The sequence below is a fragment of the Pagrus pagrus genome, assembly GCF_965226575.1.
Source record: "Pagrus pagrus genome assembly, chromosome: 17".
NCBI lineage: Eukaryota > Metazoa > Chordata > Actinopteri > Spariformes > Sparidae > Pagrus > Pagrus pagrus.
In genome coordinates, this window is record NC_140201.1 from 22093355 (window position 1) to 22106488 (window position 13134).

The 13134-nt window shown below is 40.5% G+C and overlaps 1 protein-coding gene across 2 annotated transcripts in view; it reads right to left on the reverse strand.

The window, feature by feature from the left end:
• Positions 1-7349: 7349 nt before the first annotated feature.
• ctdp1 (CTD (carboxy-terminal domain, RNA polymerase II, polypeptide A) phosphatase, subunit 1) overlaps positions 7350-13134 on the reverse strand; it is a 76629-nt gene continuing 70844 nt past the window's right edge. For both annotated transcript variants that reach the window (XM_084379734.1, XM_084379735.1), the window contains exon 13: positions 7350-10583. In XM_084379734.1, coding sequence (XP_084235860.1) covers positions 10406-10583 — 178 coding nt within the window. In that variant the 3' untranslated portion in view covers positions 7350-10405. The remainder of the gene's footprint in view (positions 10584-13134) is intronic.

Below are 13134 nucleotides of genomic sequence, written 5' to 3' on the forward strand. Positions count from 1 at the left end.
TATGCTAAGCTAAGCTAGACGGCTGGCTGAAGCCTTATGTTTACCAGCTGCATGAGAGTGCTATCAATTCTTCTTAACTAAGCCCCCATTTACACTTAATCACTCCATGTCTCTTGGGCCGACTGGATGGGTATCTGATCTCAAAAAAAGTATGAACGTGTGTAAGTGTAAATGAATCCAAGAAGCGCTCAAGATGGATTGAAATTCGATTCAAACCTTGAGAGGTGGTTCATCTAATCATCTGCAGGCTGTAGCTTCACATTTAGTGGACAGACACGAGAGTGGTATCGACCTTCTCATCTAAATCTGTGCCAGTAAGCAGAAAAGGGTATTTCTCAAAAAGGCACACTACTCCTTCAGTCAGATCAGTGTCGATTAAAAAAAAGGCTCAATTTAAGCTCACTATTGAAAGAGAACAATGGGACACAGTTTCCTGACCTGGCCCAGATATCAGCTCTACATTTCTTAGATTTACACATTTTATTAAAATAGTGCCTGTCATTTATTTCTGGAAACTATTAAAAACCAACTTTATCAGTCGCTTTATTGACCTGTTTTAAAAAGTGGGCTTCAGTCTGTCAGTCTGCGTCCGCCTTGACTTTTAGTTAGTTGGAAAAGGAACATATCGGTTATTCTGAACATGCCCTCAAGCTGTGAAATCACAAGTCTGACTTGATTTATCATGTTTCATTATGCAGCTTTGAGCTCATGCTGTTATCCATCTTGGTAAGTTACACGGGGGATGATTGATTATCATGCTCGTGGACCTTGTGTAAGGACTTTCCAGTAAAACCATTTCAGAGATTTTGACGGATTACATGGCTGGGAACATACGCATCATACAGGGTCTGTACAGTAGTAATGATAACGGAGCGATGCGTTCAAGTTGCAACTGCTCAGGCAGATGCTGATGAAGCTCAGTGTGCTTCCTGTAACCAGCAACAATTTAAGATAAGGTTAAATTTAGTGTTGGTAATTCAAACAGGATAAACGATTCAGTCTGATCCCAAGTGTAGGACCAGCTTTACCTCATTTATTTTCATGGGAAGTGATGCTTATTTAACAGACTGAGTCAATATCAGTGGATGCTGTAATGGCCTGCTAAAATCTGAGTAATCAGTCGTGTTCATTCAGCTCGCAGCGACTTACAGCCACTGTCACCTCCCCCTGCTGCCCTACATACTGTACCAGAACAGCTGCTGCACGTCTGCAGTCGGCTGATGAAAGGTGTGAGAGGGTCGGACAACCTTTGATCCGAGCCTTGTTGTGATTCTTCACCTGGTTTTACCTTCGAGAATGAACACATTCATATTTCACAGTCTGGTGAATGACAGATTGAGCATCGGTCACATCTTCTGCATCTGTAGGTTTGTTTCCATCCAGGCAGATAAATCATGACGTACATGAAGAAGGTGAGGTAAATGTCCACTGAGGCGGACTAAACATCAGGTCCATGAGGAGCGATGAGGCAACCCAATCGCCTTCTGTTTATGTTTAGGCACAAGAACCCCTTGCTTAGTGTTAGGAGAGCATAATGGTTTGGCTTAAAATATCGGTTTTGGTCGCCATGCTCAGGGACGGAGATGGTGCGAGTTGCTGTGAAAAATAGCTGGTTTTGGTCCCCACAGAAACACTCTCATGTCACCGGATGTCCCTAAAAATATCCAGTGGTGTGACTCAAACTCCGGTCGTCCATATGGCAGCCTTGTTGGCTTGTATGTAATAACACCAGCACCCTTCCCCTCACCTCCTGCTGCACTAGGTGGCTAATGAGCGCATAATGTGAACGTGATATGTCATGTTTGCTCCACACGTCAACCACGTTAACTACTAACATTATATCCTAAATACCAAGACTTTGACACACCCTCCCAAAACATTGTCATCATCCATTGCAATGTTTCATCGCGGACCTTATCATATGCATTTTGGTCGACATCAACCAGCAGCAACTGACAAATCCAGTGTAGTATGCCTTTAAGATGCTTCTGATGACTCACAAAATTGTAAAGGCGCTCTCCCCATTGCACCTGTCTGACCTCATTAAGCCGTACATCCCACCTTGTACATTACACTCTTTGCAAGGCTCCTGTCTGTCCACAGAGTTAACAGAGAACAACAGGCTGCAGAGCCTTTTCCAATCATGCCCACTTCCCCTGTAATAACCTCCCTGCTGACATCAGACAGCCTGACTACACTGAGGCCTTTCAATCCAAACTTGAAACTCATTGCCTTAATCTTCACTTTGTGCTTATTCTTAGATTCAATTTGTTATCAATGATCCTTTAGATGGGTGGGTCTTAGAGTCTCCATGAATTTATAGACCCTTCTCTCTGTCTATGTTTTCTCCCTTGTGTCTTCGCCCTCTCTCCTGTAACATCAGCTCGCCTGGCTCATCCAGATGTTTGGACCTGGATTATGGTCTCCCAGGAGACTCAGCCTCTCCTCTTCCCTCCCTCTGTGTGATTGTCTGCCTCTCCTATCCGTGTGAATGCTGTGCTGTCTCTTCTTTGTTTATGCTGTCTGTCCTCCTTCCAGGTCTCCATGGTTTAGGGTTCACTTTGCAACACCTGAAGTTAGTCAGAGCTCTCCTGGAGCCACACTCTTCACATATATGTTTTAATCTACTTGTATGTTGAAATTTTATACACTAATTTTGTTGGGCTGCTCCGTACATGGGTACAAAAATTGAAGAAACCTCAGGAAGAGCCACATGGGGATAGATATGTGCCTCCTCTGTGGCTCTTCCTGAGTTTTCTTCAATTTTTCCCTGTTTAAAGGTTTGGAGGATCTAAGGACAGATGGTGTTGTATGCTGAACAGATTGTAAAGTCCCGTGAGGCAAACTGTGGTTGGTGATTTTGGTCTGTATAAATAAAAACTGACTCGACACATAGCTTGTTTACAAATATGCCTGCATTTAGACAGTCACTCAGATTATTGGGTATTATCCTGTGTCGCTGAGAATTAAGCCTTCAGACTCTCTCCATAATGTGCCATGATCAAAAGTCCAAGAAGAAAAGGAGCTTAACAATTCACCTTCGGTGTTCTGTTTACATATTACATTTAGGGAAATCTAGAACCACAATCACAAGAATGAAACAGAATAAGTCTTGGTTTATGTGAAGAGATGTAAACTTTTTGTTATAGATAACACAAAAAGTGACCCAAAAGCAAGACACAAGGAGGCAGGCAGGTAAACGAACAAAAGGAGAGATTTAATGACAAAGCTTAGTTCCCAAACACAAAAATCCAAGAAAACCAAAATACAGGTATAAAAGGAAGTAGATAAAAGACTGGCAGCAAAAGGAAACACAAACAGAGGAAGCAGGAATAAAGAAGTCAAAAACTTACAAAAACTTAAAAAGCGTACAAACCGAAGAAGCACAGAACATGAGGAACACGAGAAAGACAGGGAACAATGGGAACACAGGGAGCACAAGGAACACAGGACTGATACCAGGACACAGAACAGGAACTCAGGATATAAGACTAAGACAGAAAAACAGGCTTAAATAGACAGGACTAATTAACAAATGAAACTGGTGAACAGGAAAAAAGCAGGAAAGGGACAAAAGGAGGAAGTAAAAAGTAAAACACTTCAAAATAAAACAGGAAATAATTGAAAAAACAAAAAAGACACAAGGCTTTTGGTACAAAAATTTGCCCATATGATCAAAAGCCACCCTTAAATACTTTTGTTTGTCCAATCAACACAAACAAGCCAACTGGCTATCAAATCTGGCAACCTTGTTTTTACATGGACTCACACAGGGAGGTATGTGGGACTCTTTTCACTCTGCGTCCTACATATACATTATTCCCACTCCTCGACATCTCAGTTAACACTAATAACTTGGCAATGGGGGTGATGACGATGGCAGATGTTAATTATCATGATGATAGTTGTAACGATAATGGCGATCGGGACAATGACTGTCATTATTAATCTGATTTTCATTACTATCCGTCAAGGTGCATTTGTGTGAAAGGACTATATAGATGATCATGAAAATGATGATTATAATAACACTATTATTCACTTCACCTACAGCTCTCTGAGTTGTGTGTCATCATGTGTACCCTCAGTTCTCAGGACCATAAACTAACACCCTACTCATGCACAGTAACACAGCAGTACAGCCAACATATTGTACATGTGTTAAGGTGTTTGGCCAGTAGAAAGTCATGTAAATGGTTAACAGACCAATGAAAGAAAGAAAGACAATGTTAATCAGAACTGGTGCTTGGCTTTGAGTTCCTCTCTTCAGCGTCACTGTCTGAGCTATCATCCCTGAGCAGAACTCTGCAGAGACACTGCAAGTGGAGCAGAGATCTGACCTCAAGTGCCAATCAAACCAATGTTTTTCAGTGGCTTCATGGATTATCTATCACATCCAGGTCTCGCCACCTTCGGGAGGAAGACAAAAGAAGAAAATCAGACTCAGCAGAAGTAAGATCAGGGATATGAAGGAGTATCCTTGGGAAGGCACCAGTGGGAGCGGCTGTCCTCCACCAACATTTTTCATGTTGGTGGAGGACATCTGGAGAAAAGAGTGATGTTAAAGGGCAACATCTGCAAGCTCACCTGCATTTCAAGTCTTGCCACACAGCTGGGGGTTTGCAGGTTATTTCAAAATAAAGCACACGACTTCAAACAAGACTGACAGAATAGTTTTAAGTCATGGTCCACCTACAAATATTTCCAGAGCTTTCAACCGTGTCATGGTTTTCTTCCTTGAAAACTTGAGAGCCTGGTCAGTATTACAATGTACTTAAGTGAGTCACCAGGATTAGCACATTTGCTTACAGATTTTGCTACTTGTCAAACTTTGAACATAAATAAGTGCCAAAATTTAACCAGACAGAGAGCTGGAGAGTCAAACACAGAGGAGGCTAACATAGGCTAGCATATTAGCTTTGTCTATACTCGCCTGCTCTGGGCACTAACTGGGCAAAACTTCTTCTGCTCATACAGAATGTAAGACCATGTATGGTGGTATGAAGCTCTGTAAAAAAGCTACTATGTGGACGTTGAGTTAAAGTTGTTTTGAATTAGTTGCTCCTGTTTTGTTTATCCTGTGTGAGGGCAGTAACACATCAAGATACTGCCCGCTCCAACAAAGACAGGGAAGAAGACTGCTGCCCAGTAAAAAAAAAGGATGTACACGCAGGATGCAGGATTTAAAAATGCTTCAACCAACTGTCTTTGTAAATGTTTTATGAGGTGGAAAATGCATTCAACACATTTGCTGGACCTCAAGGATTCACACAATGTGTTTGGGTGAGTCACACTGAATGTAAAAAAAAAATGTTCTTTGTTCCACAGGGCACCTTTAAGATATTCAGCCTCCTGTTGTTCTTACTGTTCTCAGTGTCTTTTGTCTCTGTAAACACTCTTGCTGAACCTTATTTTGGGTGTATTTTTTTCAAAGGTTGAAACCATGTAACACCAAGTCTGCGATGCTTAGCAGCTTTGTTTCAAATGGCGGGATGCCAGTGGATTATGAAGTACTGTGTGATTTTGAACTCTTCTGTAACTGAGGGAGGAAAATTTTAGCCATTTGCGTCTCTGTATTAAAACCAAAACTCAAAGCACAAGTTCATTCTCTTCCTTGACATCAGTAGTCAGCCACTTACAGATTCATAACACGAGCATTTCACTTTCCTTTGATTCTTTTGTAAGATTGTTGAGCGCTCTGTTTTACTTTGTCTGTTTTTTATCCGGGGCTGATTGGACATTTAAGTGCACAATACAATCAATAATGCGTTCTGATGCATGCTTTTAGGAAATTCTGTTGGTAGGTGGTGCTTTTATCTTTTTGTGCTGAGCCACTAAATAGTTATCACTCATAGTAACTACGCAGGTGTCATAGTATTTATTCCCAGCATGCTCCTGTTGTTGCTTCGCCCAGTGACGCCTGTGAAAATGTAGCCCAGAAAAATAACATCACTTAAGGTTTATGGGTTGCTCATTTTATGATTTTACATAGGTCACTTGCTTTAGATTGTATCTTCAACCATAAGCCATGTTAAGACCATCTTATTTAGGTTTAATAGACCTATTATGCTTTTTCGTTTTCTTTTCCTTTAGTGTCTTGTATACGTTCTTGAAAGTTAAAAAGGTCCACACTAACAGAAGCTCCTCTCTCCCACAGAAAACACTGCTCCTGAAACGCCTCGTCAGTAGTCCTGCCTTAAAATTTGTGACTGTGTGACATCACACTATGCCACCATGTCACACATTTGCATAATTTATGCCTAGTGGCTAGTTTGGCTAATTTATTTAGCACAGCTGCCCTGTTGTTGGGGTCAGGCATGTATGAGCTGACCAATCAGAGCAGACTGGGTATTCAGGAGGGAGGGCCTTAAAGAGACAGGAGCTATAACAGAGTTTCAGACAGAGGGGGAATACAGAGCTGCAGAACTGGACAGTATGAGAAAAACTGATTTGTTTTTTGAGCGTAAAGCATGTTAACCTGTTCTAGTAACCAAAAATAAAAACCGTGAAAATGAGCATAATATGTCTCCTTTAATCACCTTCATGGATCATAAACACAACACGAGATGGCATTTATTTACATTCAAATGTGGACAGCACTGACCACTGTGGCTCTGTGAGAGAAAAAAAACACCCTGGAGGAAAATACTGCCTTATCACAGGATAAACAGCTCTCTGTTTATTGCTGTTTGCTTTGGGCTTGGAGGCAGTGGATCATCAGCCGCTCCGGGAAAGAGCACCGAGCACCATAACAGAGCCGCTACAGCGTCATGCTTTTAATAGGCTTTATGAGCTTGACTTCTTCTGCTCTGTACTGTGTAGTCAACATCACACAAGGATGAATTTCTGGTTTTTATTTGGTTTGGGTTACACCTGATCCTGTTGTATTTATTTGTAAGAGAATAAAATGTCATACTCTCACCCACCACATATTATTCTTTTGGCCTTCTTTCTTTTCACCTTCCTGCGTCTAAAATTGCAAACTGATGACTCGTGCCGTCTGTCCAATGATGAGGCCACTTGTCTCGGTGTAATAAGAAGGAAAACGGGTCTGTCGCAGGTTGAAACACATTTGCTACACACGTATCAACCCAGGCGGCAAGATGGAAGGAGGCCTAATGGTTCTGGTGTGGTGTTCATGTCACAGAGCCCATTTAACTGAGTGGTGAGCCCTGGAGGGAGTCTCATAGCCCCACACACATCATGATTCTAAAGAAGAGGCTGCAAAAAAAAAAAAGCTAATGGGCTTTGTCTTTGTACGATTTAGTGATTTGGGGACACGGAGAGAATTTCCTGCACGCCATCCTCTTTGGGATGCAGAAAAAAGAACAACTCTGGATCCAGTGGCGTTACTTAGAAACATCTTTATTTAATGAAAGTATCTTTTCTGTCAGGGTCAAGTAGGAAATAGACTTTACAAATACTTTACATGTCAGTTGTTTGATTGAGAATCATAAAACCACCACGAACACGAACCAAACAAAAGGGGATGACTGTCACTGTGAAAGGAACACTGTGATATTTTTTTGAAGGTGAATAATTTATTGGCAGAGATTCAAACAGACATCTGCTCTCATGACAGTTATTTATTTATACAGCCGAAATGCAGAAGAAGGAAGATCTTTCACTGTTTAAACTCCTGAACGAGACAAAAAAAAGTCAGTGCTGTGGGTTTTAAAGAACATCAACAGTAAATGTAAGCAACCTTGGTACAACATGTATGTTCCGTTAGAGTCAAACGAGGCAACTTTACACAACGGTGGTGAAAAACACAGTGAAAATGGAAGCGTTCGATCTACAATACGCAGAAATCCTGCAATGTTAGTAAAGTGCACATTTACCAACCAGGCTGGTTTGAACCAAAGGACAGCAAAGGGATGAGATGCTGGTGAGTCCTGCTCTCTCTGCCACTATCTGTGAGTTTACTGCTTCCTTTGGACAGACAAGAACTTTACATTTTTATCCTCTTTCTTTTAGGTTTAAAGAGTCTGTTAACCCAACTTAACCCAAAACATGTTATCTAACCTACCTCTAGTGGTATCTAACATGCAGATATTTTTGTCTCTGAGATTTCTGCTGCACCCCAGTACCACAGAGGTGAATTGAATTTGTTCCGGGCGTTCTCATCATTAAAAAAAGAAGATTCTGAAAAATTCAAGAGTCACATATCTCTCCAGAATCAATGTCCTTGTGAAAGTTCTGTTTCTGGAGCCACTTTCAGCTTATTCGTGAGCTTGTATAAAAATAGTTGACAGCGCTCATTGGACTGAATCAACAGGGACAATTATTCTGTAGAAAGGTGATAACTTGAATCTTTTAAATGATACAAGCACCACAAAGCTGTATTAAGACCCTCGGAGTTCATATGGTAAGAAAAGATACTGGCCTGTAAATCCTCACACAGAGGACTCAGTCAAAATATAATGAATCTGACTGAACTTTTGCATCAACGCCACCTAACACCACCTGACAGGATGGTGTGTTGGCCAAACAACTGTGTGCAAGCTAACATTCCTGTTAGAAATGCAGCGCTCACATTATATATAATCTATTTACTTCACAATACATGAATAAAGATGTCACAGTTATAACCTTCTGTCACTGAAATGAAACTTTATGAATCGTATTTCATTCTCCCACTAGTACTGACACCAACACACCTTCACCAATGCAGCCACAGCTGATCCATTTTTTAAACACAGGGCTGTTTTTGGTTGCCTCATAGAAATGCTGTTTATATACAACTAATTTGCTTTGAAGGAAACTTTTCTTCACTTGTTTTTCTTTTTTTTTTTTTAAATAATGGGGAAATTGCTGTATTTATATGGCACTTTTGTCCAAAGAGCAATTTGTCTCTCATCTACCCATTCACACTTTCACACTAATGGCGGCACTGAAGCTGCCTAGGTTGTTGAAATGTTGCTCATAATATAACCAGCAAGTCAGTTACAAACCTATTTTTAATTTGTTTTCTGACAAAATATCCAATCTTACAGAGCAATATCTGCTCAGCGGCACAGGCATTAGTAAAAATGTTAAGGTTATGTTTGGGCACAAGCAGCACTTAGTAAAGATCTGAGGGTGATTGCTTTCCCAGTTTTGCTTTGAGTTGATACAAAAAGTCCAAAGTGGCTTGAAACAAGAAGATTTTTAAATCCACAATCTTTTCCAAACCTCAACTAAAGTGTTGTTGTGGCACTAAACCATACCCGCCATCCACCCCGATGACCACCTGCGGCTCGCTCCTTTGTCGTACATAAATGCAGTGCTTGATTTACACGTTGCCTCTGAAAATCATCCAGCTCGCGATTACAGTTCTACTAAGTAGGCCAAAACAGTGACAACACGTTAGCCTCATAAATGAATCACCATCCATTCACTCAGTTTAGTTTTAGTTCTGAAGATTTCCACATCAATATACATATATTTTCTACAATATGAACCCCCTGGGCCCTCCATACTACTGTGAAGGTGTAAATGCTGAAGCGCCCACCCCCCCCAAAAAAACTATCTGCATAGCTGGATAACACTAAAGGTAGAATATGTTGATTTTTTTGTAATTTGGGTGAACTTACCCTTCAGGGCTTCACAAGCAATAAGCTCCAGTGTACACAAGCAGAGGTCTGGTGAGAGTGCCTGTCCTTCTCAACTGTACAATATCGATAGTACTGTAGAAGTGGGTCGCCAAGGGACAGGTGAACAAACACTTATGAAACACATGATAATAAACTGGGAGTTGAGTTAGAAGAATAGGTTCACACTGTTAATGCACCGAGGGGCTGGTTTTCACAAAGACTGAGAAACTGACCTTACTGTTATGCTATCAAAAGTACAAACACCATGAGGAGGAAGAAATGACTCAAGAAAAACACATTCAAATGTCTAGATCCGCTGGTTGCATTTATGACCCTAAAAAACTGTTGAGGCCAAAAGAAAAGTAAAACTGGAAGTCCAGAGTAAAATGTTTAGCTGCACGCCTTGGCAAACCTATTCCAAACTCTTTGGCATGTACGACCAGGAAAATGTACGGTTTATAATTTCATTTATCTTTTCATCATCAATATAAAAATTGAAATAGAAAAAAGTAAAACAAAAAAAGGTATCAAATTCATGTCTCCTATGGTTTGTTATCTTACAATAAAATGTTAACATCAAAGTGTTTTATGCCAAAAAGGGCCATATATCAATGCTACAAAAAAAATCTAAGCCTTTATTTACACCGCAACAAGTCGTTTCTGTACAGGACATTCATTTTTATTACAGCACACACTCATGGCTCATACATCCTAAGTACACACCGATTCCAAAGCAGAAAAATAGGATTTTTAGGTACCACTTGTAGGGGCGACTGGGGCTGATTTTTTTGTTGTCCTCTTCCTGTGACTGAGTCCCTTCATTTTCCAAGTCACATAAAGTCATTGAGCTCCGCCTCCAAGGCAGCGGCCATCTCGTCCGCCTCTGAGCTGCTGCCGCCTTCTTCCTCGTTGGAGTCTTTAGAAGACTCGTCAGCAGATTCCTCTGCCGCCTCCTTCTTCTCGTCGTCCTCCTCCTCCTTGGCTTCATCATGCTTTCGTTTGTGTCCCCTGTAGAAATAAGAAAATATGATTTAGAAAGAGAACTGTCAACCTTTAACCTGAGGGACTTCTCTGCGGCTGCCTAAAAGAGGATTTACAGTATATCAAAATATGAATGTCTCTGTAGTTTTTATTACAAGATAAAATGCAACCAGAGAAAAGCTGAAAGTGAAATTTGAAAATAATTACAAAACCATGGACTGCACTCGTACAAGTGTCATGTGTGCAATTTTGCAGTTTTTTTTTTTTAAACAATTGAGATTATTGAAATGTATTTGCACCTTTTTTCCCGTTTACAATCATTTACATCATGTTTTAAGAAATTAAATTAAAATGCACCTCATTTCTGTGCTGGTGCACCCAAATGAAAAAGTTAAGAGCACCAGTGCAACCAATGTGAAAAACTAGTCTGCAGACCTCTATACAGTCACAGGTTTAGCCTAACAAACCCATTTCACATTTTATGGGATTAGATAAACTGATGACATGGTCGTATGCTAGCTGGCTAACTAAATGGCTAGGTTGGTTAGCCAGCAAGTTGCCCCAGAAGTAGACCCCATGTACTTAGCTACACATGCTAATCCAGTGGTCTACTTTCCATGTTTACTTTTGTTTGGACTCTGAAACAAGCGTTTGAAATGATTTATGTAAAATGGAAGTTTATTTTAAAAGCTCTAAGAAGCTTGTGCAGGCTGCCTCAATATGCCTCGATATGACAACAGAGACGGTGAGGGCAACATTAGCATGGCCCATTAGTCGGAATGGACACAGTTTTGAAGCCAAAGTGAAAAAATACCAAATTTCTCACAGAGAAAGGCATCCTCCCCCACACCTGATTCAGACTGCAACTCTACCAGCTGATGTTGCTTTTTGCTTTCAATTTTCTAAGTAAAAACACAAGGCCGCTGTTCTAGAAATATATGGTTTTATAAACCAACCATCAAAATCTGCTTCTGAATTAATGCCAGGCAAGATAAAAAGCTAGCCTAGTTTCAAGAGTTATTCAAGAGTTTGTGGGGGCGTCATTACCTAAACATTTGAGAAGTGGTCATGGGCATATCTGAATGAAGTCTCAAGTGGATGTTTTCCAGCTAGGAAAGTGAGCTCTCGAGATGTAGTCAATGAATAGCATTTCATAATGAATAAAAAATTAAATAAAAGACAAGGTGTTTTTCCTGGAATATGGAAGAAATACAGTATACTGCATTTAAAAAAAGAGAACGTATAAAGAAAAGGGAATCATTCGCTGGGATGCTTGTTCAGCACAGCATGTCCCCTTGAGAATATCACAATGCAATTAACAAGGGCTTGTTCTACACACAGTCTGTATCCGGTGCACAGCCGAACTCCTCACAAGCTGAAGACATTCACAAAGGACTGACAGGAGCTGCTAGGAGATGTGAAGGCCCTCCAACATTAAAGAACAAAACAGAACTGTGGTGATGAGGGATTCAGAACAATCAGGAAAGCAGGGACTCGGAGATGGAGGAGACATGAAAAGAGAGACAGCAGGAGGGGAGAGGTAAAGATTGTTAGGAAAAGCAAAGAGGACGAGATTAGAAGGAAAAACCTTTGGGAAAAGAAAGCGAATTGGGGGGGTAAAAGCTAAATCTCATAAAATTTAAGTGCAAATGAGGCCCAGGGTGCTGCAAAGATCCAAACCACTATGGAGATGGTCACATTAAAATCAAAATGAAGACACTGTGTCTCAATTAACTAAATAAATACAGAAACAAAAATAACCTTCCAATAAAGAAGACACTGCAAATCAAACATGAGCTGTAGTAGGCTATCTGAGAAACGCATACAAAAACAATGAGTTATCAACAAAAGCTCTCCAAAGTTCACAAATTTTAAAGAAACAGTAAACATTTATAGAAAATATGCGTAGGTGCTTTCTTTCTGGGAGTGACATGAAAAGGTTTATATCTCTCTCGTGTGTTCAGTATTAAGTCTGGACAAGGTTAGCGTAGCTTAGCTTGAAGAGTGGAGGCATGAAGAAACAGCCAGACAGGTTCTGGAAGGCTGTGGCTCTCTGGACTGTGGTGCATCAGTGGAAAAAAGCAGTGGCACGTTTGAGCAGAAGTGAGGTTTGAATTTCAAAAATCAATCACAAACTTTTACCTTAACATTTCTTTCTGTGTACGATTTAACCTTTACCTAAAAAACAGCCATGATATTGCATCAATCTCCCACCACACTCTCAAAGAGGACATACAAAGCAATAACAAAACTGTGCCAAAATAAAATAAAATCAGATAAAATGTTAAGAACAGTAGGGAGCTGAGCAGCATTTGGTTCCTGCTTTAATACTTGACATTTCTCGATAGTCTGTGCTATGGAAACATCGCACACACACAACCAAAAAAGGTACTGAGGTTTGATACCCAGCCCTAGGCTATATGTTGACTACGGGGACTAAAACATTTATCAGTTTTAGATGTGTATGCTGGAGACACATGGTCATTAAAGTTTCAAATGGAACGAATCTTACATGTTTCTGTAAACATGGCACTCAAGTGGATTCAAGATGAACCCAGAGAAAAAAAAGAAATAAAAG